This window comes from Symphalangus syndactylus, chromosome 12 (genome assembly GCF_028878055.3).
Source record: "Symphalangus syndactylus isolate Jambi chromosome 12, NHGRI_mSymSyn1-v2.1_pri, whole genome shotgun sequence".
NCBI lineage: Eukaryota > Metazoa > Chordata > Mammalia > Primates > Hylobatidae > Symphalangus > Symphalangus syndactylus.
Window position 1 is genome coordinate 144388336 of NC_072441.2, and position 26430 is coordinate 144414765.

At 49.9% G+C, this 26430-nt stretch overlaps 2 protein-coding genes across 9 annotated transcripts in view; both read right to left on the reverse strand.

Moving 5' to 3' along the window:
- ZNF362 (zinc finger protein 362) overlaps nucleotides 1-18082 on the reverse strand; it is a 175750-nt gene extending 157668 nt beyond the window's left edge. Inside the window, exon 1 of the mRNA XM_063627980.1 lies at nucleotides 17015-18082. The gene's annotated coding sequence lies outside the window, so the exon portion shown is untranslated. The remainder of the gene's footprint in view (nucleotides 1-17014) is intronic.
- A 6971-nt stretch (nucleotides 18083-25053) lies between these two features.
- The window catches only part of AZIN2 (antizyme inhibitor 2), a 40492-nt gene continuing 39115 nt past the window's right edge, over nucleotides 25054-26430 (reverse strand). For all 8 annotated transcript variants that reach the window (XM_055255545.2, XM_055255544.2, XM_055255543.2 and 5 more), the window contains one exon: nucleotides 25054-25541. In XM_055255545.2, the coding sequence (XP_055111520.1) occupies nucleotides 25403-25541 (139 nt within the window). In that variant the 3' untranslated portion in view covers nucleotides 25054-25402. The remainder of the gene's footprint in view (nucleotides 25542-26430) is intronic.

Genomic DNA, 26430 nt, shown 5'->3' on the forward strand with positions numbered 1-26430 from the left:
CCCTCCCCCATCCTCTCAGATCCCTGTGACTGCTCTAAAACCACGCCCTCTCATTTTGGCTCAGTGGATCTGTCTTTGCTCAGCCTTCTCCCTCTGGGGTCGGCGCACCCCCTCCATGGCGCGTTCCACCTTCTCCCCACTCAGCCTCAGCAGCAGCTCCTAGAAATGCTGGCCACTTCCCAGGCTTTACTCCCAGTTTCCAAGTGTGTGGAAGTAACTATAGAGGCCGAATTTGCATTATCAACTGGGGACTCCTGGAAATGGGGGTGTCTCCAAGAGATATATTTGATACACATCCAGAGAATTCCTGAAGGAAAGAATCTGGGGTTGTCAGGCTGATATCATGAACCCCACATTTAACACATTAAGTGAAGAGAGGGGACAAAGGCCAGGCTTGGGAAGGAAGGAGGGATCAACAAAGGCCTTACCCAGGACAGATGAAAACGATAGAATGGCAGTAACCCCATTTGGAGCCCCCATTTGTAGTCAGCGAGCAAAGTACTGGTCCTTTTTACACCTTATCTAACCATCGAGACACGCCCCTGAGGCTGGTATCATTATCTCAGTGTTTGAGCAGGGAAACGTCACTTCCCAGAGGACCCACAGCCAGTACTCGGCAGAGCTGGAAATCAAACCAGGTCCATCCGAAGCTAAAGCCAGAGGTCTCTTTACTGGACCTCTCTGGAAATGCTTCTCAACTTTGATGATGGCTCCAGTGACGGGCAGCAGCCACCAGGACTGTGATCCCCCTGGGATTTCAAGTGGGAGGTTAAACCAGGCTCCACGCCACTGCGGAATTGTGCAATTGTAAGTCAAGTCTCAATTGTGAGCCAAGCTTCCCCCAGGGTCAGAGGTGGAGTTAGAAAGGCCTCGTGTGACCCTGAGCAAGTCTCTCTCCTTCCCTGGTCCTCAGTTTCTCCATCTCTGTTGGGGAAGGGTTGGGTATCTATTCTAGTTGGTTAATTGCCAGGGCCTGAGCTCTGATGGTCCAGGATTCTGTAAGTCTGACGTTAGGTCCCACGGCTTGCCCTGCTCAGCACCTAATAAGGCCATTAGCTCTGGCTCCTTCTCTCTGGGGTGGCAGCAGGGACAGAAAACAACACAGATAAGTTCTCTTGGCAGCACAGAACTTGGTTCAAGGGCTCTGGGGATAGGGCCTTCCCTCCTGCCAGGGAGGCCATCTCGAGAGGCTGACTGCTCACACCTGGGCAGCACTCTTTGTGTCCTCCCCTCCTGCCTGGGTCCCAGCTCTGTTCACCACCCCAAAGCACAGCACCACAAGGTCAGTTGCAAAGGCCCCGGTATCACAGTCTTAAATATAGAGGGCTAGGAGGGAGGTGGGAGGTGGGAGAGGAGGGTAGAGTACTAACCAAGGTGCTGAATTATCACTGCCCATCAGGACATGGTTATTTCCCCTTACTCTGGGACACCAAAGATTCTACACAATCTTCCTATAATCCTGAACCACAAAAAGGAGGCACAGCCTCCAAAAAAATGTAGGAGAGGGGAGGGGGGAAGTACTTTTATTTTGAAATGTGTTCATTTTCCTTTGTTTTATTTTCTATCTTGTTGAAAAGAATGTATTTTTAACCCTAAATACAAAATAGCCCAGTTTTCTATTTTTTTTAAGTTCCAGGATACATGTGCAGGACGTGCAGGTTTGTTACATAGGTAAATGTGTGCTACGCTGGTTTGCTGCACCTATCAACCTATCAGAACAGTTTTCTATCTGCTTTCAAAATTTCGACAGTTCTATCACATTTCTATTACAAAATGCTCCCCCCTCCCTTGAAATTAGATGAAGAGGGGGAAGGGTTGACACTGTGGACCAGAGACCCAGGGACTTCCTGCCCTGATGTCATGACAAGGGCTGGGGAAGGGCTTTCAGGAAGCTGGCATCGGAGGCACAAAGCTTCAGGTCCTGGTGAGCTTCCCAAAACTGTGGGACTAGATGTGATCAAATCTGAATGCTGGAAGGGTCTGAGTGATCCTCCAGTCTAACCTGAAGCCCAGACAGGGTTAGTTTCTAGCTCCACATCACACAGCATATGGGAGAGCTGAGATCAGAACTCAAGTGTCCTGGTTCCCAGTCAGCACATAGGGGAAGGAGATTGACCAACTGAGAGGGCCCCAGCCCAGGCAAAGAAAGGGAACAGAGGCCAGGCTGGAAGGGCCAGAGCTTAGGAGGGAGGTGCTCAGAGGAGAAGGGTCCCACATCTAAGAAGGTCTGCGAGGGTACAAGAGTGCCTATCAGAGTTGGGGACTGCAGCTCCTCCGAGAGGAGAAGGAGGAGGCAAAAGGGTGATCAAATCAGGAAGTCCTCCCTGGGGTGAGCAGCCAGTCAGCATCACAGGCCCCAACATGGCTGATGAGAGACCCCTGATCTCAGCCCTGCCATTTACATAGAAGAAAACTGAGACATAGGTGTAAAGACAGCAGCCTGCAGGGCACAGTCAGGGCCAGATCCAAGTCTCCTGACTCCCTGCCATCAGGCTCTTTTTATGCAAACTTCAGTCTCCCTCTTGTGGATTCTGGTGCCTCCTCCTACCCCCTGGGAACCTGGAGCCTGAGCAGAAGGAGAAGGGGAGAGAGGAGGGTTCCAATAACCCCAGGCACCAGGAGCAGGGTGCCTTCCTCTGTCGCCCTCTCCAAGGATAAGAGAGAGCTGGCCTGGACCTCCAGGGCAGAGCCACTTCATACCTGCCCACACCTGGTCCTCCGTTGCTGGCAACAGAGTTCAGAGCTAGCACCAGCCACGGCAAGGACAAAGCCCAGCCCAGGCAGCTGCTGGAGCTGCAGGGAGTCCCATGTAAGTGAAAGCACTGGGACTGATGGCCCAAGGGGGTTCCCTGATTTCATGGCGCTAGAGAAAGCCCTGGGATATCAGGTGGTTTGAATGTTTTGAAGTCTTTTTCCCCAGAAAAGGGGCTCTTGCCCCCTCACTCCCTGCAGGCTGAGCCCCTGTGCCTGCTTCCTCTGCTCACCGCATACCCCAGGCCAAAGGCCCTCCCTGACCAAGCTGCCAGATCTACCAATCAGAAGCAAGGTCCTGAGGCCCAGCAGCACTGTTCTTGCCACTGGGAGAAGGGAGAAGCAGATATGGGACCCGAGAGGTCATCAAAAAAAGCAGACAGGCTGGAGGTTTGTGCCTCTCACCAGGGTGGGGCCGTGGGTCGAGACCTGGGTAAACCCCAGCTCCGTCTCTGACTCACCAATGACTCTGGACAGCTCCTTCATCGCCACCGTAAGCATCCCTGTTCTTCATCGGCTGAACAAGAGGGACAGGCAAAGGTTCTAGAGGGACAGGCAAAGGTTCTAGCCTGGGGCAGCTTCCTGGAGTTTGTCCAATGGTACCCCTCTCACCCCCCTTTCCTCTTAGGGACCCCTCTCTGCCACACTCCTGGAAAGTCCTTCCCCACTTCTTTCATTCCTCCATCAAAATGTACCCTCGTGTGTTCCTTAGGGTAACTGGCTTACTGTTTAAGATGTCTCCCTGTCCACAACCTATGCGCATTCATAATAGGAATCACTCCCAGAAGAGGAGCTGATGGTGGGATATCAGAAACCCTGACAGGAGGCAGGGGAAAGATTATGGGGTGGACAGAAAGAGATAGGGGACTTCTTGTGACACCATATGGCAGCACTACAGCAGCTGCTGGTGACTCCTGTCTTTCCAGCTGATCTGTCCCACTCTTGCCCCCATCCTCAGCACTCAGCCCTCCCCACCAGCAGCCCAGTACAGGCTAATGGCCACGCACCACAGCCTTTCTGTTTGCAGCGGCTTCCTCTGCAGGGGGAAAACAATCTATGCATATAATGTTAGAATCAGACATGTGGACCTTTATGATCCCAAGTGGAGAATGATAAGCATATTTTTGGCTTTAATGAATCTGCTTTTGGAATACTCTTCCCCCTACCTGATGCCCTCCTTTTCCTTACTGTTGAAATCCTACTCCTCCTTCATGTCCCACTCAAGGTAGGCTGTGTCAGTCATCCAGGTCCAGGAGATTCACTGATCCTGGGCTTTCCAAGAAGGACTCTGGGTGTCCCACTGCCACTAGGCATGAGCATCTCAAGTTGGGGATCCTGTCCTATGGTTTGGCATGCTGGGTACAGGGAGAATGTCAGAAAATGTTTTCTGGCTGCAACTGGCTAATGTCAAGCTGTAATTGTGAAACTACCCCATCTCCGAGATGGGAGGGAACTTACAGACCAGAGATAACCCCTCCCTGATGATGCTGAGCCCCCAGAGCGACCCTCACTGACCACCCCCCAACATCTAGATTTTGTGCAGGGAGGGCCAGGGAAAAGAGGCAGAGACTAGGAAAGTTATTTGTTTGCTTTTTCAACGAATTATAACATAACTTGTGCTCATTTTAAAAAATTAAACAGAGTAGAAAGTAGAAATTCTCATTCTCCTTCTTCCTCAGTCCCAGAAGTCAGCAGCTATTAACAGTCAGTGCGAGTCCTGCAGGCATTTTTGCTTACACATAAACAAATGTCATTTTCTTTTACAAAAATATGATCATCCTTCACATACTGTCCATCTTTCTATGTGTTCTGTGGTGTAAGGAGAAGCCCACCCCTTTCCCCTGCCACCTCCCTGGATCCCGGGCTCCTCAGGCTCCTACAAACGAAATTATTGGTCAAAAGATTTTCACATTTAAAATGTGTTGCTTCCCTGGGTCATTTTATTTTCTTGTAACATGCTCATTATGGAAAATTTGGAAAATACAGTCAAGACACAAAGTAAAAAATCATCCATCAGCCACTGTCCACAGACAACTGCTGCTAGCATTTTGATGATTTTGATGATAAGGTTTACAGTCTTTCTTTCCTTTTCTTTTTTTTTTTTTTTTTTGAGACAGGATCTTGCTCTGTCACCCAGACTGGAGGAGTGTAGTGGCATGATCACAGTGCCTCAGCCTCCCAAGTAGCTAGGACTATTATTGGACGTGCTAATTTAAAAAGAAATTTTGCAGAGACAGGGTCTTCCTATGTTGCCTAGGCTCATCTTGAACTCCCGGTCTCAAGCGACCTCCCCACTCGGCTTCTTAAAAGTGTTGGGATCCACCCGGGAAGAAGTGAGGAGTGCCTCTGCCCGGCCGCCCCATCCGGGAAGAAGTGAGGAGCGCCTCTGCCCAGCCACCCATTGTCTGGGAAGTGAGGAGCGCCTCTGCCCGGCCACCCACCGTCTGGGAAGTGAGGAGCGCCTCTGCCCGGCCGCCCCATCTGGGAAGTGAGGAGCGCCTCTGCCTGGCCACCCACCGTCTGGGAAGTGAGGAGCGCCTCTGCCCGGCCACCCACCGTCTGGGAAGTGAGGAGCGCCTCTGCCCGGCCACCCACCGTCTGGGAAGTGAGGAGCGCCTCTGCCCGGCCACCCACCGTCTGGGAAGTGAGGAGCGCCTCTGCCCGGCCACCCACCGTCTGGGAAGTGAGGAGCGCCTCTGCCCGGCCACCCACCGTCTGGGAAGTGAGGAGCGCCTCTGCCCGGCCACCCATCGTCTGGGAAGTGAGGAGCGCCTCTACCCGGCCGCCCCGTCTGGGAAATGAGGAGCGCCTCTGCCCGGCCACCCATCGTCTGGGAAGTGAGGAGCGCCTCTGCCCGGCCTCCCATCGTCTGGGAGGTGAGGAGCGCCTCTGCCCGGCCGCCCCGTCCGGGAGGAAGTGAGGAGCGCCTCTGCCCGGCCGCCCCGTCCGGGAGGAAGTGAGGAGCGCCTCTGCCCGGCCGCCCCGTCCGAGAAGAAGTGAGGAGCGCCTCTGCCCGGCCGCCCCATCCGGGAAGAAGTGAGGAGCGCCTCTGCCCGGCCACCCATCGTCTGGGAAGTGAGGAGCGCCTCTGCCTGGCCACCCACCGTCTTGGAAGTGAGGAGCGCCTCTGCCCGGCCGCCCCGTCCGGGAAGAAGTGAGGAGCGCCTCTGCCCGGCCGCCCCGTCCGGGAAGAAGTGAGGAGCGCCTCTGCCCGGCCGCCCCGTCCGGGAAGAAGTGAGGAGCTCCTCTGCCCGGCCGCCCCGTCCGGGAAGAAGTGAGGAGCGCCTCTGCCCGGCCGCCCCGTCTGGGAGGTGAGGAGCGCCTCTGCCCGGCCACCCATCGTCTGGGAGGTGAGGAGCGCCTCTGCCCGGCCACCCATCGTCTGGAAAGTGAGGAGCGCCTCTGCCCGGCTGCCCCATCTGGGAAGTGAGGAGTGCCTCTGCCCGGCCACCCATCGTCTGGGAGGAGAGGAGCGCCTCTGCCCGGCCGCCCATCGTCTGGGAAGTGAGGAGCGCCTCTGCCCGGCCACCCATTGTCTGGGAAGTGGGGAGCGCCTCTGCCCGACCACCCATCGTCTGGGAAGTGAGGAGCGCCTCTGCCCGGCCACCTATCGTCTGGGAAGAAGTGAGGAGCGTCTCTGCCTGGCCGCCCCGTCTGGGAAGTGAGGAGCCCCTCTGCCCGGCCGCCCCGTGTCTGGGTAGAAGTGAGGAGCTCCTCTGCCTGGCCGCTCCGTCTGGGAGGTCTACCACGGAGGCCAGAAGCAATGTGGGGGCTGGACGTGGTGGCTCACGCCTGTGGTCCCGGCACTCTGGGGGGCGAGGCGGGTTGATCACTTTGGGCTAGGAGTTCGAGACCAGTCTGGCCAACTTGGCGAAACATGAAGAATACAACAGACAAACCAACCAACCAACTCAATGACAACAAAACAGGTCTACCCTGGAGTCATACTCTAATTTTTTCTATTTTCCTCCCTTTCTGATCCTTTATCCCACTTTCTTTTTCTTCCTCTTCCTTCTCCCTCTTCTTTTTCAAATAGAGGATTGAGTTATTGTCACTGATCCATATAAAGTCCCTCTCTCATTTATTTTAACTCCCACCCCCATTTGGGGGTGTTTGATACGCATCTTTTTGTTTGATGTATTTTTAGAAAATGTTTATTGTTTTTGTATGCAAAAAAAATTAAAAAAAAAAAATAAATAACAAAAAAAAAAAAAAGTGTTGGGATTACAGGCATGAACCACTGCACTTAGCCCAGCCTTTTTTCTATGTGATTGTATTCTACATAAATCAAAACACTTTACCTATTGTTCCATAACCTGTTTTTTTCCACTTAATAAAAGATTGTTATTCCATGTTAGTCTACAGCATCAGTTTAGTATGCTGTGTGACCTCAGGGCCCCCTTAGAAGCCTACTTTTCCTGACCCCCATTCTGAGTAGGGAACCCGCTGCAGCAGATGCCCAGAACGCTCTTGCTCCAGGGTGTAACCTCTGCGTACTGGCTCCCTTTCAGGAATAAAATGCCCTGAGAAGTCCCTGAGCACCTGCCTCCTCCACCTCCCCTGAGCTGAAATCCCAGCACCCCACTGATGGTTATGCAGTCCCCCTGCAACTTCTCCAGCGCCCCCTACCGGTGCAGTAAGTAGAAGCCCGCCCCTTTCCCGTTACCTCCCTGGACCCTCGGCTCCTCAGCTCTGCTGCCAACCCAAGACCCAGAGTGGGGAGGATGGAGGTGGGGGCCTCGGTGGCCCTGACTGTGAGGCACGGGAAGGACTCTGGACTCAAGCTGGGCAAGGGACAGTGCCACTTGCCCTTGTACCATGGCCAGCTTTCCCTCAGAATGATGAGACTGAGGAAGGGCAGGGGCAGGTAGATATCAGAGGTGGGCCAAGGAGGGTGCTGAGCCACTTGAAAGTTTTCTGGTTCCCAAAGCAAATACCCAGCTTCCCAGCCCAAGCCCACACTCTGCCCAAGGAATTTACTAGCCAAATAGTGTGGTTAAGTGTGATGTTGGGCAAGATCCCCCCTCTGGGGATCTCAGTCTTCTTACCAATTATACAAGGGGAAATATAGCCAGGTGGTTTCTAAGCCACCTTCCCAGCTCTGAAACTCTAAAACCCAACTGGAATCCATGTTTTCAAATGCTCTGTTTTCTCTCAAAGTCCCTGTATGCCTCATGATTAGTTGAATCCAATTATAGACCAGGTCTGGTTTGAAATACCATTAACATAATAATTATTATGGGCTGTCCTCTCATTTAATCCTCACAACAATCGTAAGAGGAGATACCATTTTTATCCTCTTTTTACTGATAAGAACACAAGGTCCAGAGAGTTAAGATGACTTTCCGCTTATGTGGCAGAGCACGGATTTGAACCCAGGGCTGCATGACTCCCAAACCTGTGTTCCTTATTAGCCTCCAGTGTCCCCATACTACCCTGTGATGGGTGTAAGGATCATTCTTCCCTTGCTACAGTTAAGGAAACTGAGGCCAGACAGAGGAGATGTTTTCCTCAGGGTCACATAGCAAGTTCATGGCACAGCTGGGTGAATCCAGGCTCTGTGTCTCCCGGCCAACCGTCACTCCCCCATTCCCAGTGAGCACTGGCTGATTTTCTTTCTTTTTTTTTTTTTTCTTTTTTGGAGACTGAGTCTTGCTCTGTCACCCAGGCTGGAGTGCAGTGATGCGATTTCGGCTCACTGCAACCTCTGCCTCCTGGGTTCAAGCAATTATCCTGCCTCAGCCTCCCAAGCAGCTGGGACTACAAGCACGCACAACCACGCCCAGCTAATTTTTGTATTTTTAGTAGAGACAGGGTTTCACCATATTGGCCAGGCTGGTCTCGGACTCCTGACCTCTGATCCACCTGCCTCGGCCTCCCAAAGTGCTGGGATTACAGGCGTGAGCCACTGTGCCCAGCCTGGCTGATTTTCATAGACAGTTGTTGGGGAACCAGAAACAGCCCCTGGGGCCAGGCGCAGTGGCTCAGGCCTGTAATCCCAGCACTTTGGGAGGCCAAAGCAGGAGGATCACTTGAGGCCAGGAGTTCAAGACCGGCCTGCCCAACATGGCGAAACCCTGTCTCTACTAAAAATACAAAAAATTAGCTAGGTGTGGTTGTGTGCACCTATAGTCCCAGCTACTCGGTAGGCTGAGGCATGAGAATTGCTTGAGCCTGGGAGGCAGAGATTGCAGTGAGCCAAGATTGTGCCACTGCACTCCAGCCCGGGTGATGGAGCAAGGCACTAAAAAGAAAGAAAGGAAGAAAGAAAGAAAGACAGAGAGAGAGAGAGAAAGAAGGAAGGAAGGAAGGAAGGAAGGAAGGAAGGAAGGAAGGAAGGAAGGAAGGGAGGAAGGAAAAAGAAAGAAAGAAAGAAAAAGAAAAGAAAAGAAAGAAAGAAAGAAAGAAAAAGAAAGAAAGAAAGAAAAAAGAAAGAAAGACAGGAAAGGAAGAGAGAGAAAGAAAGAGAGAGAGAAAGGAAAAGAAAGAGAAAGAAAGGAGGGAAGGAAGGGAGAAAGGGAGGATGGAGGGAGGGAGAGAAGGAAGGAAGGAAGGAAGGAAGGAAGGAAGGAAGGAAGGAAGGAAGGAAGGAAGGAAGCAAGCGCTGGCCCCTGGGCTGGAGTCAAATACCCAGAACTGAACAGGGATGGGGGTAGTCAGGAAGAGAAGGCCGTGTTTGTTCAGCCAAGCTTGGGTTCACCTTCCCCAGCTCAGTCTAGACAAGTATTGGCTTTGGGCAAGTCCCAAAGAAAGAAATACATTACCTGCAGGGTGGGGAGGGAGGTCTGGGCCTGGGGACCCCTCACTGTGCTCTTCACTCCCTCACTCCCTCATTCAATCGCTTACCCAACAATTCCTACAGCTTGCTAGGCACCGAGATAGGCAACAACAGCCGCATCCCAGGTCTATATTAAAGAGCTGATGGTGACCAGGCAAACACAGCACATAGGTTGAGGACTCAGGAGAACAAGAGGGGCTCTCAGGAACTCAGAGAAGAGGTTCCTCCTGGAGGAGGTTCTGCTGAAGCTGAGCCCTGCATGCGGAGTAAGCGCTGGGCAAAGTGGTCCAGGAAGGAGGAACAGCATGTGTGAGGGACAGGAGGCTGGCAATGAGGCTGTGTGGCTGAGGGTCCAATGTGAGACCAAGGGCAGAGCAATGGGGAGGAAAGCAGGACCAAGTCATGCCATGCCGTGGGCCATCCGGAGGGCAATAGAGAAGAATGAAATGAGTCGAAATAATAGTAATGCCTAAGGACAGCTAGTATTTATTGAGGGACTGCCACGTGCCCGGTGGTCTCTTACTGGGGTGGGCCATATGTCTGGCTCATGGTAAGTGTTCAGAGCCTGCTTGTGGGGAAGAACATGGATAGCGTGAAGGCCTGGCAGCATGCGGACCTGGGCTGTTTCGGTTTGGTTTTTTTGTTGTTGTTGTTTGTTTGTTTTTGAGACAGAGTCTCACTCTGTCACCCAGGCAGGAGTGCAGTGGCACCATCTCAGCTTACTGCAACCTCGCTTCAAGGTTCAAGTGATTCTCCTGTCTCAGCCTCCCAAGTAGCTGGGATTACAGTCACGTGCCACCATGCCCGGCTAAATTTTTTTTGTATTTTTAGTAGAGACGGGGTTTCACCACGTTGGCCAGGCTGGTCTTAAACTCCTGACTCAGGTGATCCGCCCACACTGGCTCCCAAAGTGCTGGGATTACAGGCATGAGCCACGGCGCCCAGACCCATGAAGGGTTTTAAGCAGGGAAGGAGGGTGGTCATATTTATGTAGAGTGAACACAGCTGGAGGCAGGGAGGGAGCTCAGCGAGAAAGCAGCAAGGCTGGGGAGGCTGAGGCCGGGGGTGGGATGGAAGAGGAAGCAGATGGAAGAAATGAGGAGCCAGGGATTTCTCCTGGGAGCACGGGGCTGTTTCAGAGCTGACAACTCATCCTCACTCCCCTATTTCGCAGAGCCCCAGAGAGGGCAGGCGCAGCAAGCTGGCAGCTGCTGTGGGCCAAGAACCCAGAGACCCGCATGTACTCCTAGCACCAAGAGAAACTAGAGTTTGATTCCTGCAGTCTCCCATGCCACAGCTTCCCTGGGTAAGCATGTCTGGTGCCAGGGAGCTCACTCTCTGTGCAGCAGCCCATCCTACTACTGGATTAGGAGGTCTTTCTTTCCATGGGTCCCCTTGTGTCTATGGTGGTCCTAGCTCTATCTTCTGACCCCCTCCTTTCCACAGGATAGTCCTTTAAAGGCCCTCCACTTACTCGTTTTCCAAAGACTCCTTCCCATTCTTCAACTAAATAAACAGAGGCAGTAGTATTGGATTCTTCTGCTACCTAAGCGCCTTAGCTGACACGGGAAAAGAGGAGTCCACCTGCATTTAATTCTTGGCCCTGCCACTTAACCAGCTGTGTGACCTTAGGCCAGACACTTCACCGCAATAGCCTCAGATTTCCCATCTGGAAAATAGGAACAAAAATACCTACCCTTGCTGGGTTGCTGTAAGGACCAAATGAGTCGAAATAATAGTAATGCCTAATGACAGCTAGAATTTATTGAGGGACTGCCACGTGCCAGGTGGTGTCTTACGGGGCTGGGCCACATGCCCGGCCCGTGGTAAGTGTTCAGAGCATGCTTGTGGGGAAGCACATGGATAGCATGAAGGCCTGGCAACATGCGGACCTGGGTTCAAATCCTGCCTCTGCCCCTTATAAATGTTTTGGCCTCAGAGAAGCCAGCCTCTGCATCACAGCTTCACAAGCTGGTAAGTGGTAACAGCAGAGGCAGCTCGCCAGGTTGAGTAAGATCAGGCATGTAAAGCATCTGGTGGTATTAGGATCACATCTCTCTCTTTGGGTCCACAAGCAGGTACCCAGCACCTTCTAAGTGCCAAACACTAGGGGAAGAACAATTGGCCACTTGCCCAAGGTCACTCAATCTTTGCCTCCCAGCCTGCCTTTGCTCTGCACCATGCCTCCTCCATGTCATGGGAGCCCAATGTTGTGTGGGCCAAGGCTGCTGAGGGCCAGGAACACAGCCTGCCCTGGGGGAGCAGTCCACTGCCCCTGCCCTGACACCCCATCTCTTTGGCCAGACGTGGGTGGCTTACAAGCTGCAGTGCCCTGATGCCCCATCCCTTCAGCCAGGCATGGGTGGCTTGCAAGCTGCAGTGATCATCACCCCGGCCCTGCTCTCCTCATCCACTCTGCTGGTCATCAGCTGTATCATATGGAAAACGTGCCGCCAGTGGTCCCGGGTCACCTGCCCCAGCCCACCATCCCCATGAGGGGCCCAGGTAAGCCATTCAAGGTCCACGATGACACGGAAGATCCACTGCTCTTTTACTCTTGGTCTTGTTGTGCAAAACACCCAGGTAAGGCCCTATCAGGTCTGCATTGCCCCAAGGTGTGACATTTAAGAGTGACATTAAAAGGAGAAACTCTCCTTCCTCTCTTGAGGCAACAGGGACAATGTGCTTAGCTGGATAAAGCCTCGCAGACACCATGAGCGCTGTCTTTGGCCTCACAGCCTCCCTTGCTCTTGTCTAGGATCTGTCTGATGTTACTCACCAAGCCTTTGGGTCAAGGAAGGTCCATTCTGCTGCCCTGTAACTGTAACTGTAAGTGACTATGGGCCAAGGCTGCCCTTGACCCCACAGTGTCTCTCTCCTGACCCAGTGGGCCTGATGGGGCCTCCACGGGGAACCTTACCAAGGAGCACAAAGCCTCCTCCAAGGAGTGCACTCCTGGTTTCACCCCAGCTGAGGTGTGGCTTATCACATTATCCAGGGCTTGCAGCCCTTAGAATTTTCCAATTCTCCTATCTTAAAACATTTCCCCATGCTTTCCTGAAGTATTGGAGTTACAGGAGCTGCCTCTCATGCCGCTAATTTTAAAAGCCCAGAATTTTCACCACTACCCAAGATCTCAGGACATCTAGTCTGACTATGTGTCAACCACGACGTTCATGGTTTCTTCCACTCATCCAATGACACTCAAGTGCGTGCCACGTGCCAGGAGTGCCAGGTGGTGAGTTTATAACAAATGAGACCCAGAACTAGTAAGCCAGTGGTTAGAAAAGAACAGTGACAACAGAGTATGAGAAGTGCCTGGATGGGATACAGGGGTCTGTGGGAGCATAGAGAAGGAGCAACTAACCAGTCAGGAGAGGAAGGTTTGGGGGAGCCTCCAAGAAGTGGCATCTGAACTGAGACCAGAAGGATGACTGGGCACTTGCTGGAAGGAGTGAAAGGATAGTCCAGGCAGAGGGAACAGCAAGTACAGTTTAGGGGTCAACAAACTATGGCCCACCTCTCGGTTTTGGAAATGAAGTTTCACTGAAACACAGCCATGTCCAATCACTTATGTATTGTCTCTGGCAGCTTTTGCTCTGCAGGGCAGAATGAAGTAGTTGCAAAAGAAACACTAAGAATTACAAAGCAAAAGAAGTATTGACTATCTGGCCCTTGACAGAAAAGGTTTGCTGACCCCTAGAGATTGGAGAGCTCATGCTGCCTTTTAGGGAACATAGTGGCTTGGAGGGTAAGGGTGGGAAAAAAGTAGTAGGCAGCTCACTGTGCGTTCTTCCCGTAGCCATAGTAGCTGGATCCAGAGTAGATACACCTGATTTAAACCGAGCTGATCAGTCTGTCTTCTCAGAAATTGGAATGTGGGATGTCAAATTCAAAAATGGAGCCCAGTCACATTAACGCCTGTGAAGCTCTGCTGCGGGGCCCCCTCGAGCCTGCTGCTTGCCCAGACTGCTCAGTCAACTATGCCTTTGACTCAGAAGGCCCTTGCAATCAATTCCTCTAACATTTAATTTTCATTTCCCCTCAAAGTTTCTGTTACTTTCAATGAAAAAAAAAAAAACTTTCATTAACTAAAAGTCACTGAGAGAGATAAAGCTGGTAGGGAATACAGATTTAGTCAGTGAGGTCCAACATAAATATAATGTGAGGTATATTTAATATATAATTTTAAATTTTCTAATAGCCATATTTTCACTGTTAAATTTTCTGATAGCCAAAATAAGTAAAATATATTATTTAAATTAATTTCACTAATTTAAAAAGAAATGTGTGAAATTAATTTAATTATTTTATTTATTTTAAACATACAAAATGTTATCCAGTGATAATACTAAAATCAATATTCAATATTTAAAAATTATTGAAAAGGTTTACAATCTTTTCTTTTGAACTACATCTTTGAAATCTAGGGTGTATTTTACACTTATAACACATTCAATTTGGACTAGCCACATTTCAAGTGTCTCATAGCCACAGGAGGCCGGTGGCTAACACAGCAGACAGCACAGATTTAGACCCTCAGAGCCCTGCAGGAGTGGCTAAAAAGTCCTAGCCTCAATCTTACTGTCTCTCTGCAACCAAGTTATGAACACTATGAAGGCAGGGACTTGTGTGTTTACTTGTTTGTCCCCAGTGCCTAGCACAGAGAAAGCACTTAGTAAACATTTGTGGAGAGAATGGCTAGATGAAGAGCAGGATGGTATACCATACACTTTGACAAGTAAATCAAACTCAGGAAAGAGAATTCCCTCCAGCTCTTCCTTGATTCTATTTTCCTGCATTATTTCTTCCCCAGCCCACAGTGGCTGTTTTCTTTGACCAACCTTGAGTCTGCTTTGTTGATCTATCTTGTTGTTGCCAGAAATCTCAAGGAGCCACTTTTAAAACTCATCCCCAGTGACCTGCATGCTGGCAGCTCTAGCAAATACCATCCCCCACATTACCAAACACTGGCACTGCTCTCTCCTCTGCCTTCTCCCTCCTTCCCACATTCAACGCCATTGCCAAATGTCTTCTATTCTTTTTCCAGACATATCTCAAATTCATCTTCTGCTCTTCACCCGCACAGCCACTGCACAATTCAGGTTCTCATTATTACAGAGATGGCCTACAACCACCACCCTCTCCTACTTTCTCTACTTCTGTCCTTGCTTCTAATCCCTCTGTATTCATTATCTATTGCTGCATAACAAATTACCTTAAAATTAGGTAAAACTTAAAACCACAAATATTACTTATCTCCCTTTCTGAGGGTCAAGAATCTGGGTATGGCTTAACTGGGTCCTCTGGCTTAGGGCCACTCACAGGGCTGCAATCAGGTGTTGGCTGGGGCTGCAGTCATTCTGAGGCTTGCTTGGGGGAGGATCTACTTTCAAGCTCACTCACAGCTGTTAAAAGGCCTCAAGTCCTTGCTGGCCATTGATTAGTCATCTGTTCTTTGACACATAGACCTATCCACAGGGCAGTTCACAAGACGGCTGCTGTGTTCCCTAAGAGCGAGTGAGCACGAGAGCAAGAGAAGATGTTCAAAACAGAAGCCACAGAGAGTTTTTCTAATTGAATCTCAGAAATGACAACCCGTCACTTCTAACATATTCTATTCATTAGAATGGAATCAATAAATTCCATCCATACGCAAGGGGAGGAAATCACACCAGGGTGTGAATACTGGGATGTGAAATCATTAAGGACAACTCAGAGACTGCCTACCACAACCTCTTCCTTGCCTCCTAGCGCACCATCTAAAGTGCAAAGCTACAGCCAGGTGCAGTGGTTCATACCTATAATCCCAGCACTTTGGGAGGCCAAGGCGGGTGGATCACCTGAGGTCAGGAGTTTGAGACCAGCCTGACCAACATGGTGAAACCCCATCTCTACTAAAAATACAAAATTAGCCAGGCATGGTGGCTTATGCCTGTAATCCCAACTATTCGGGAGGCTGAGACAGGAGAATCGCTTGAACCCGGGAGGCAGAGGCTGCAGTAAGCCGAGATCGCCCCACTGCACTCCAGCCTGAGCAACAAAAGCAAAGCTCCGTCTCAAAATAAATAAATAAATAATGTGCAAAGCTGACCTCCTCTCTCCCCTGATCAGAAATTCTGATGACTTGCTGATACTTCAGAACATCACCCTTTATTGTCCAAAAGATCGCCAGAATCGGTAAATAGTAGAAAAGCAGAGCTTTATCGGTGATATTAGTTTGCAAACCAGGAAGAGAGAATCTCCAGTGTGGACCAAATGTGTTTTCTCTTCGAGGAGGGAAGGAACAGGTTGGGTTTTATGCCTCACAAGGTCCATATTTACACAACAGAGTCATACATATTTAGCAGATTGTGGGGGAAAACTATACATACTTATGAGGGGAGCTGAGTGCATGCACAATGCGTAAACATATATGTAACACTCATCCCATGCTCACTTTGGGGCAGAATTTTAGCATTAAAATGAGGTAGAATTTGACTCTTTATATCAAAAGATGAACCACAGGACCCAAAGACAGTTTGTGTACTGCCTCTGTCGGCTAGTGAAACTGGCTTAGGGTCTGCAGTTGCTTATCAGAAGAGAATGTTTGTAAGGCCGGTCCTCTGTCCAATCAGAGTTGTAGTGGTCTTGGGTTGTAAATCAGAGTTAGGAGGGATATGATGAATCCCCAACCCATAGGTAACTTTAACTTTTGTTTCCTTAATCTTACGGTCTGTCTTAGTTGATAAGGGGGCTTTTTAGATCACTTCTTCGTAATATGCCCCCAATCTCCATTCCATTCTTACCTTCCATCCTATACTCCAGTTCCCAGAAAGGGCTCTGAATCATCAAACTACCATTCCCTTGTACACGCCAGTGCCCTGGTCTGGAATGCTCCCCCTCAACTTCCCCAGACTTTTCTACCTGGCCAACTCCTACTCATTGACCAAGACTTTTGCTTTTGCCACGCCTGTCCTAATCCTGGCCGGCAGCTTTATCTATCCCCAATTAGACCTCCCTTGGTGCCCTGTGCTTTCCACTAACACAGCACTTAACCACACCAAATCACGATTATCTCCACTTGGATATCTGAAAAGATCTCAAATTTAACATGTTCAGATGTTCATTTCTACTGATTTTTCCATAAGTAGGATTTAGTAGGAGGTGGATCTTGAAGCCATCCTTTCTGACTTCTCCCAGGAGCCTTGCCCCTGGTTTGAGAGACAAGTTGTAGAACCTCATCAACTTCATTAAAATTACAAAAATGCCCAGAGAGCAGCCACTTGGTAATAGGATGCTACCAAATAAATACATCTGATGCTTTAAAGGCAATTAGGATCATCACAGGCTTCCTGTAGACACAGGAAGAGGGTGGGGCAGGTATAGTGATTGAGATTCAGATTAGGCAGAGACTTTCCCAACCTGCCTCCACTAGTTGCTGTTCTAGACAAGTTACTTCATGTGTAAGCCTCATTTCTCAATTTGTAAATGAAAATAACTTACCTGGTTACTGTGGTTACCATGTGTCAGGTGCTGTTCTGAGTGCTTTAAATATGTTAAATTTTTTGTTCTTTTGGAGACGAGGTCTCACTCTGTTGCCCAAACTGGAGTGCAGTGCCACAGTCACGGCTCACTGAAGCCTCGACCTCCCAGGCTCAAGCAATCCTCCTCCCACCTCAGCCTCCGGAGTAGCTGGGACCGCAGGTGCTTGCCACCACGCCTGGCTCTTTTTTTTTTTTTTTTTTTTTTTTTTTTTTTTTTTTTTTTTTTTTTTTTTTTGGAGAGGCGGGGAGTTTCACTATTTTACCCAGGCTGGTCTTCAACTCCTGGGCTCAAACAATCCTTCCACCCTTGGTTTCTCAAGGTGCTGGGATTACAGGTGTGAGCTACCGTGCCCAGCCTAAATATGTTAAATTTATTTATCTTTAGAATAACAGTATAAGGTAGATACTATTATCCTATTTTACAGAGTCAGAAACTGTGGCAGAGAGTAACTTAGGCCAGGATACCCAGCTAATAACTGGCAGAACCAGGATTCCAACACAGGCAGTGAAGGGTAGGAGTCCTTGTCATAAGACGCACTGCACAGGCCTGGGTCGATTAGTTGAATAATGCGAGTGAAGGCGAGAGCAGAGCCTGGCAAGCAGTAGGCACGCTTGATTATTTTAAAATGTAAAACTCCTTGGCCTAGAGATCAAGAATTATTTCAAAGTCCTTTACATTCTGCGTGAACCCAACAGGTCTTTTCCCTCGCATATGAAATGGATGGTTGAGAAGGACATCAGAGACAAGTCTTAGGTTCGTACAGCCTTTCGGTTCTTTTATCCAGATCCTCCTTTTTAAGTAGAAGCGGAAGTAGCTGATGAGCAAATGAGCCCACTTCCGGTGTTACCCCGGGCCTTTTTCCAGCTGAGCAGAGACAAGGTCGCCCTCTTCCCACGCCGCCTCAGTCCCGCGTTGACCCCTTTCCCGTGAGAGCCCCGCCCTCGGCGAAGGTTCGGTTTAACACTGGTGGAGGTTGGAAGACGGAGCTGCACCTCTCCGTCTTTCAACCAATGGACTTCCCTGTTCCGTTTGGTAAAGTCGGTCCCTCCTCCCAGCCGCCAGAGGGCGCGACATCGCGTGGCTCGAAGCCTAGAGGGCTCTTGAATACGGAAGTGACTTTACGCAACCGGAAGACCGTGGCCTCAAGGGACGGGGGCCGTGAGCCGGGGGTTCCGGTGGCTGGAAGCTGAGCAGTCATGGTTCCGCCAGGCAATCGTTTCCACTTCTGAGCGTCTCATATGCTCAGATGAGAAAACGGAGGCTTTGGGAGGAAGGAGCTTGTCGTATTTACACAGCGAAAAACTCCTCAGACAAGCGCGCTTCCCATACGACTCACCAGGACAAAGGGACGATCCTTGAGGGTATTTGCTCTCGGCCTGAGGAATCCCTGAGGCAAGTCTCAGAACTGTGCCCATTCCACAGATGGAGAAAGCGAAACCCGGAGAGGGAAATGCAGCGTACAGGGACTTGCCAGAGTAGGGTTACTAGATTTAGCAAATAAAATGCAGGATGCCCGGTCGAAGTTGAATTTCAAGTACACAACGAGTAATGCTTTAGTATAAGACTATCCCAAATATTGCAATGAGACACGTATGCTAAAAAATTACTTATTGCTTTTCTGAATTCAAATTTGTCTGGATGTCCTGTATTTTATCTGGCGATCCTACCCCAAGGTCACCTAATTGAGTGGAGAAGCAGAAAGCGCTATTGGGGGGTCCTACATGCCTCCCTGCCTGGGGCTCACCAGTGTATGGAGCTGGCTTATTCCCAAGTGTTATTCTGAGGTTATTTTAAAGGCCCCCAGCTCGTTCCAGTCGATGGTCTTCCTACTGCAGGATCTAGACCTATTCAGGAGCTGACGAGGAGCCACATCCTCCACTCCCATTCAGGGGTGCCACACCACCACCACCCAGACTAGTTTATTCAAAAGACACTAAGTATCTGTGGTAAGCACAGTCTTAGGTTCCAGATGACACTAGCAAGTAGGAGAAACCCTCCCTGTCTTTGTGGAATCGACAGGATTAGATACTCAGGAAGACAAGTATGTAGAGAGGAAAACTACAGTACGTTGTGATCAGTAGTTCTTTAATAGAGATAAATACAGGATGCATGAAAGCCCAGCGATGGAACCCCTGATCAAGGGATAGAAAGTAAGAGAAAGGAAAGAGACACCCAGGCTGAGGCCTGAAAGATTCATTCCTTCATTCAGTAATTATTTCTTGAACATCTACATGAAGGGCAGTATTCTAGGCACTGTGGACCCAGCAGTGAACAAAATAAACAAATCTTTGCCCTCAGAACTTAATTCTAAGTGAAATGTATAATATGTTAGAGGGTGATCTGTGGAGGAAAAAGTAAGGCTCTGAAGGGGATTATAGAATGCTGGGGCAGGAATGGAAATGTTACAGTTTTTTTGTTTGTTTGATTTACAGATGGGGTCTCACAATGTTGCCCAGGCTGGCCTCAAACTCCTGGGCTCAAGTGATCCTCCTGCCTCAGACTCCCAAAGTGCTGGGATTACAGGAATGAGCCGTCACTCCCAGCCTGAAGTGGGTAGTCAGTAAGGCCTCACTTAGAACATTACATTTGAGCAAAGACCTGAAGGGATGAGGGAGAGAGATCTATGCAGAGATTTGGGGTTATAAGTGTGTCTGGCATGTTACAGAAAAGGAAAGGAAAGGGGATGTGATGAACAAGATTCCAATATGATAGCTTTCTAAGGGATTTTCAATGATAATTTTGACCATATGTTTCTCACCTTAAATATGGTCTTTAGAACCTAATCCCTGTAAAATATGACCACTTAAGTTGGTGGGGGCTACTTTGAACAGGATGTTTGGAAAAGGCCTTCTTGAGATGGCAACATTCAAGCTGAGGCCTTTAAGATGAGAATGAGCCAAGGCGAGAGTAGCTAAGGGGACAGCAAAGGCGAAGACTTGGAGACAAGAAAGAAGTCAGTAAATGTGAGAAACTGAAATGTGAGAAAAGAGTGGCATGAGATGAGGTGGGAGAGGTGGGCAGGCGTCTCGGGCAATTTAGCTTTTATTGGCATTGCAGTGGGAATCAACTGAAGGGCTTTCAGCAGAGGACTGACAATCAGATCATTTTACTGGTTGAATTTACACAGGCTTAGCTCTTTATCCCAAAGGTGCCAGGAAGAGGGTTTAAAATGGAGCAAAGGGATAAGTGGAACCCCCATCCTCTTGCCTCCCCTTTGTTCCCCTTACAGCTGGAATGAGATGGCTTGGGCAGGTGGGTTTCCTGGGTGAGGGATGACTCCCATCCAGAGAGCCACCATCTCCCTCTGAGCCAGGGTGAACAGAGTTGACAACTTGTGTCTCTCTGACCTCCTCAAAGTTTCCTGGTTGGATCCCATTACTGGGTATATACCCAAAGGATTATAAATCATGCTGTTATAAAGATACCTGCACACGTATGTTTATTGTGGCACTATTCACAATAGCAAGACTTGGAACCAACCCAAATGTCCATCAGTGATAGACTGGATTAAGAAAATGTGGCACATATACACCATGGAATACTATGCAGCCGTAAAAAAGGATGAGTTCATGTCCTTTGTAGGAACATGGATGAAGCTGGAAACCATCATTCTGAGCAAATTATCGCAAGAACAGAAAACCAAACACCTCGTGTTCTCACTCATAGGTGGGAATTGAACAATGAGAACACTTGGACACGGGGTGGGGAACATCACACACCAGGGCCTGTCGTGGGGTGGGGGGAGGAGGGAGGGACAGCATTAGGAGATATACCTAATGTAAATGATGAGTTAACGGGTGCAGCACACCAACATGGCACATGTATACATATGTAACAAACCTGCACGTTGTGCACATGTACCCTAGAACTTAAATAAAATTTAAAAAAAAGTTTCCTGGCTGGGTCTGCCTTTCCGACTGTGGGCAGAGGTGAAGGAAGCACACGCCACTGCCAGCCCTGAAGGTCTCCTCCCTCCACCCCTTTTGAATATACTTTTTTTCTTTTGTTTTTTATTTTGAATACACTTTCAATTAATCTTCCCAAAGATCCTGACGTGCTTCTGTTCCAGGAGCATAGAGGGCTCCCTGCTGCCTACAGAATTAAGTTCGGACTCCTGGCTTTGTAATTCAAGGTCCTCTGTGACCACGCTGCACTGTGAGCTCCCTGAGAATCAGAGGGACTCACCTCTGCATCACCAACATCTACCACGGGCTCTAGCCACAGTAAGTGCTCACTAAATGCTCAGGAAGTACCTTTCAATCTCACTTACTGAGCACCTAATGACATGGTAAGTCCTGGACTAAGTACTTTATACCCATTTTCTTTTTTTTTTTTTTTTTTTTTTTGAGATGGAGACTTGCCTTGTTGCCTAGGCCGGAGTGCAGTGGCAGGATCTCGGCTCAATGCAACCTCCGCCTCCCAGGTTCAAGCGAGTCTCCTGTCTCAGCCTCACAAGTAGCTGAGATTACAGGTGTGTGCCACCATGCCCGGCTAATTTTTTGTATCTTTTTTTTTTTTTTTTTTTTGAGACGGAGTCTCGCACTGTCATCTGGGCTGGAGTGCAGTGGTGTGATCTCAGCTCACTACAACCTCCACCTCCCAGTTCAAGCGATTCTCCTGCTTCAGCCTCCCAAGTAGCCAGGATTACAGGTGCCCACCACCACACTCAGCTAATTTTTTGTATTTTTAGTAGAGACAGGGTTTCACTGTTTTGGCCAGGCTGGTCTCAAATTCCTGACCTCGTGATCCACCCGTCTTGGCCTCCCAAAGTGCTAGAATTACAGGCGTGAGCCACTGCTCCTGGCCAATTTCTTGTATCTTTAGTAGAGATGGGGTTTCACCATGTTGGCCAGGGTGGTCTCAAACTCCTGACCTCGTGATCCACCAGCCTCGGCCTCCCAAAGTGCTAGGATTACAGGCATGAGCCACCACACCCGGCCTTATACCCATTTTCTTATTTAATCTTCACAATAACCCTCTGAGGGAAATAGAGTTATCAGCCACATTGTACAAATGAGTAAACAGGTTCAGACAGGTTAAGGGCATGTTTATTCAGACGGATTCAGACATGTTTATTCATTTGCCCATCCAGCATATACTTTTTGAACACCTACTCCATTCTAGGTGATAAGGACACAGCAGTGAAAATAAATCAGGTTTATTCCAAGAGACTGGAGCTCATGTTCTCAAAGGGCTGACAATTGCCCTTGTGTAATGGAACACATTATGGAGTTACGTTATAGAGTATGTTGAGTGGTGGTAGGTGCTATGAAGAAAAAGAAAACTAGTTAAGAGAAAAGAGACTGGGACATGCTATTTCCTAAAGGGTGATCCAGAAGGCTTCACCTAAAGAAAACATTGGCACAGAACCTGAATGAAGTGAGTGAGGCCCACAGATAACCCAGGAAGATCATTCTAGAGGGGACAGTAAATGCATGCCCAGTAGTGGAGTGTTTGAGGAACAGAGAGGAGGCCAGTGTGGCCAGGACCCAGTGTGTGAGAGGGAAGTGTGGGAGTCAGAGGGCCAGCTGGCCAAGGACTTTAAATTTCATTCTTGGTGAAATGGAATCCCAGGAGGTACGGCATCTGGCTGCTGAGTGGAGGATGGACTGTGGAGGGGAAAGGGTAAGAAGGGGCCAGACCTGAATATGAGAAGACGGAAGCTCAGATCTGTTAACTCCTTGAGGGAGAGAATGAGAGAGAGTGTGCGCACAGGAGGGGCTTCAGGAGGCACAGGTGGGTTGTAGGGAGGCATTGGGAAGAGGATGTTCCTCAGGTGATGCCCCAGGGAAGGATGGGTCTGTGAGTGGCCAACAGGAACATCTGGCTTCCAAGGCGGCCAGGAGGCATGAGGAGCCACTGCCGGTGGGTTACTCAGCAGGGAGCTTGGAGGAGGCAGTGCCCATGCAGCCAGGGGCCCGGGAGACCCCTGCTTAGATTCGCCTGCACAGGCTGAAGCCCCTCACCATTCTCCACATTTCAGGCTTTTTTCTTCTCTTTAGAAAAGGATTGAAATAAGAAACAAAAACAAATAACTGGGAAAAAATGACTATTAACTATTACCCTCAAGTAAGCCACATCAAGTTCTGTGTATATCTTTCTTGGAAAAGTAAATTTCACATCCTTGCTGCAAATGGAACATGAAGCACTAGAAAGGCTCCAGTGAGAAATCTGTTCAAACTCCATGACGGCCACTGTCATTTCCAAAGCCACAGAATGCCCCCTGAGTGGACCTGCTCAGAAGAGGGAATCAGCTCCACCTGGGTCTCACTGCAGCCAGCCATGAGCTCTCCCCAGGATTCCTGCGCTTTTCACAGCAGATGCCTGGTTCCAGCAGAAAACCTACGTCCCTCCCCCCAAAAGAAGTGTGAGTGCTTGGAGATCTGAGATGGAAGCAGTCTCAGAGTCTGATAGATGATTACAGGCATGTTAATACCTGTAAATCGTGGCTTTGGTAGATCACGGGATAGTAGAGTAACCCTTTCTGATTGCCCTGAGTCTCTTGATATCCCAAGCTTTCAGCCTGTTTATTGTCAAGATACCAAAAACTAGATCCCACCTGGAAAAGGGAGACACCCCTTGAGAACACCTGGTTCACTCCAAACCCATGCCACATTGGCTCATGAGATGACCTCAAAGCCACATGCAGTTCTCAGGACAGGCTGAGATACTGAAGCAGGATGGCCCGGCTTACCCAGAGAGAAGCTCAAGTGAAGACAGAAAATCCATCACAATACAATGTCCAGAATAAGCAAATCCATAGAGATGGAAGGTAGATTTGTGTCATCAGGGACTGGGGAATGGGGAAAATGGAGAGTGACTGCTAATGGGTATGGGATTTCTTTCATAGAAATATGTTCTAGAATTAACAGTGGTGATGGTTACACAACTCTGAACACACCAGAAACCACTAACTTCTCCACTTTATTTATTTATTTCTTTATTTGAGACGGGGTCTTGCTCAGTCGCCCAGGCTGGAGTGCAGTGGTGTGATCTCAGCTCACTGCAACCTCGGCTCACTGCAACCTCCACCTCCCTGTTCAAGCGATTCTCCTGCCTCAGCCTCCTGAGTAGCTGGAATTACAGACACATACCACCCCACACCCGGCTAATTTTTGTATTTTTAGTAGAGATGGGGTTTTGCCGTGTTGGCCAGGCTGGTCTCGAGCTCCTGACCTCAGGTGATCACCTGCCTCAGCCTCCCAAAGTGCTGGAATTACAGGTGTGAGCCACCGCACCCAGGCTTCTGCATTTAAAAGGGTGAATTTGATGATTGCATATGAATTATATCTCAAATCTTTTAACTGCAGCAGAAATATATTTAGAGTCCCCCTTGCAGCCACTGAGGGGGACTCTAAAATCTGAACTCCTTTGCTCAACAGCTCACACACCACAGGGGCATAATTTGGGAACCCGGCAGTGTGAAGGAGCCTTTGACCTGATAAGCACTGCCAGTCTCGGGGGATGCCAGGGCTGTCGGCACTGGACACAGCAATACTCCGTGGCCAGCTCTGTTCTAACAGGCACTGCCCAAAGAAGCGAAAGCGACCCCCAGGTGTTTGCTTTACTCTGACTGCCTTGCCAACCTGCAGGGAGAGCAAGGGGTCAGGGTCCACTCACAACCTCCGGCACACCCATTTCTTGGCTCTGTATCTTCGGTATGAATTTCCACAGCTGTGTTAAATACTCCATTACCCCTACTCTGGGCCAGGCCTTAGGCTGGGTGTTGGGCTGACACAAAGGCCATTCACCAGTTCTGAGCTACATAACTGCCCATCTCAGTCCCTGACAGCAGCCCCTTCCTTATGGCACCAGGCCTGGAGGCCCGTGAGGAGGAAAGACGTGAGTCAGAGAAGGTGAGTGCTAGTGGGGGAGGCACACGCTGCAGCCAGGGCTCAGGACCCAGGCAGAGGGTGTGGGCTCATCAGTGCGTGGTGGGGAAATCCTGTCCCAGGCCTAGCCCAGGCTGCTTTGTGAATCGAACTGCCAGATTCCGCTGCAGTTTTAAAAAACCTAAATATTTATTTATTTGCATTATATTTACAAAGGTGGGAAGGAGACCAAAGGAGACCCCAAGAACGCCCCCACACCTGGCTGACCAGGCCCCTTGCACTGCAGAGGAGGCAGACACGGCTGGAAGGGACAGGATTTATGTTGCATACTTGAACTACAGCGAGTGTAAGACTGGTCCTATTTACAGGGCAGAAACATTACAGGTGGAGCGCGGGGATGGCAGGGTGGGCACCAGAGTCCTGGCCAAGGGTACCCTTGCCTGCCATCTTCCCCGCCTCTCCCAGACGCATCTCTGAGGCCCCGCTGGGGTTCTCCAGGGGGAACGAGGCCTGCTCACATGATGCTCGCCGGGGTGAAGACAGGGCCCCCACACAGGGTGTCTGTGATCTCCCAGCCGCAGGACAGAGGCTTGCACACACCCTCCACGTCATCCTCCTGTTCTGCAGCCATCAGCTGCCTTCGCAGTGCTTCCCTAGGGGTGAGAGAGGGGTGCTGCAAGTAGCCAGCATGGGGCTGGCAGGCCCCTGTACCTGGAGACGCAGCCCCATTGGGCAGAGGGCTCTCACCTCAGCCTAAGCTCAGCTGAGGGCAGGGGCAGGGACAGGTGCTGACCCCTCCCCAACTGCTTCCTACTCCCGTGTAGTCCCCACCCCTCAACAAGGGAAAGAAAGCCACATGTATCGAGCATTTACTACGTGTCAGACATGCCAGACACTTATCTATTTGTCTTCCCAAAAACCCCATGAGGGAGGCATTACCATCCCTAGTGCATTGATGATGTAATCAATCAGTTCCCCAGAGAGAGAAGTGACCTACCTAAGCTCACATCCCTAGTAGGAAGTAGAACTAGGACTGAACCCAGCTCTCACTCCAAAGCCCACATTCATCCACCCCAGGCTTGGGACTTCAAACAAAATCACATCCCATTTTCTCAAACAATCCCACAAACTGCTTCTCCTCCTACATACCCATGTTGATCAATGGCTCCACCATCAGAGTTGGAAACAGTTGGCAATCTTGTTCCCACACCCAATCGAGCCCTGCTGAGCCCAGCTTCTGAACATCCTCATGTGCCCCGTGGTCTCCATCCCCACGGGTAACACCATTTCAGTCTCCCTGATCTGCTCGTGCCCTCTCCAGACAGTTCTCAGCCAGGGCCCAGGTTCATCTTTCCAAAAAGCAAATCCCTGCCCTTGAGCTGCCAGCCGTTTCCCTTTGCTCTCAGGCCCTGCAAGATCCGGCCCTGCCCGCCTCTTCCGCCACACTCCTGGCCACACCAGCCCACACACCTGGGCCATCCACTATGGCCATCTTCTCCGCGCTTACACATGTCCTCTCCCCAGCCTGGACCCATCCTTGTC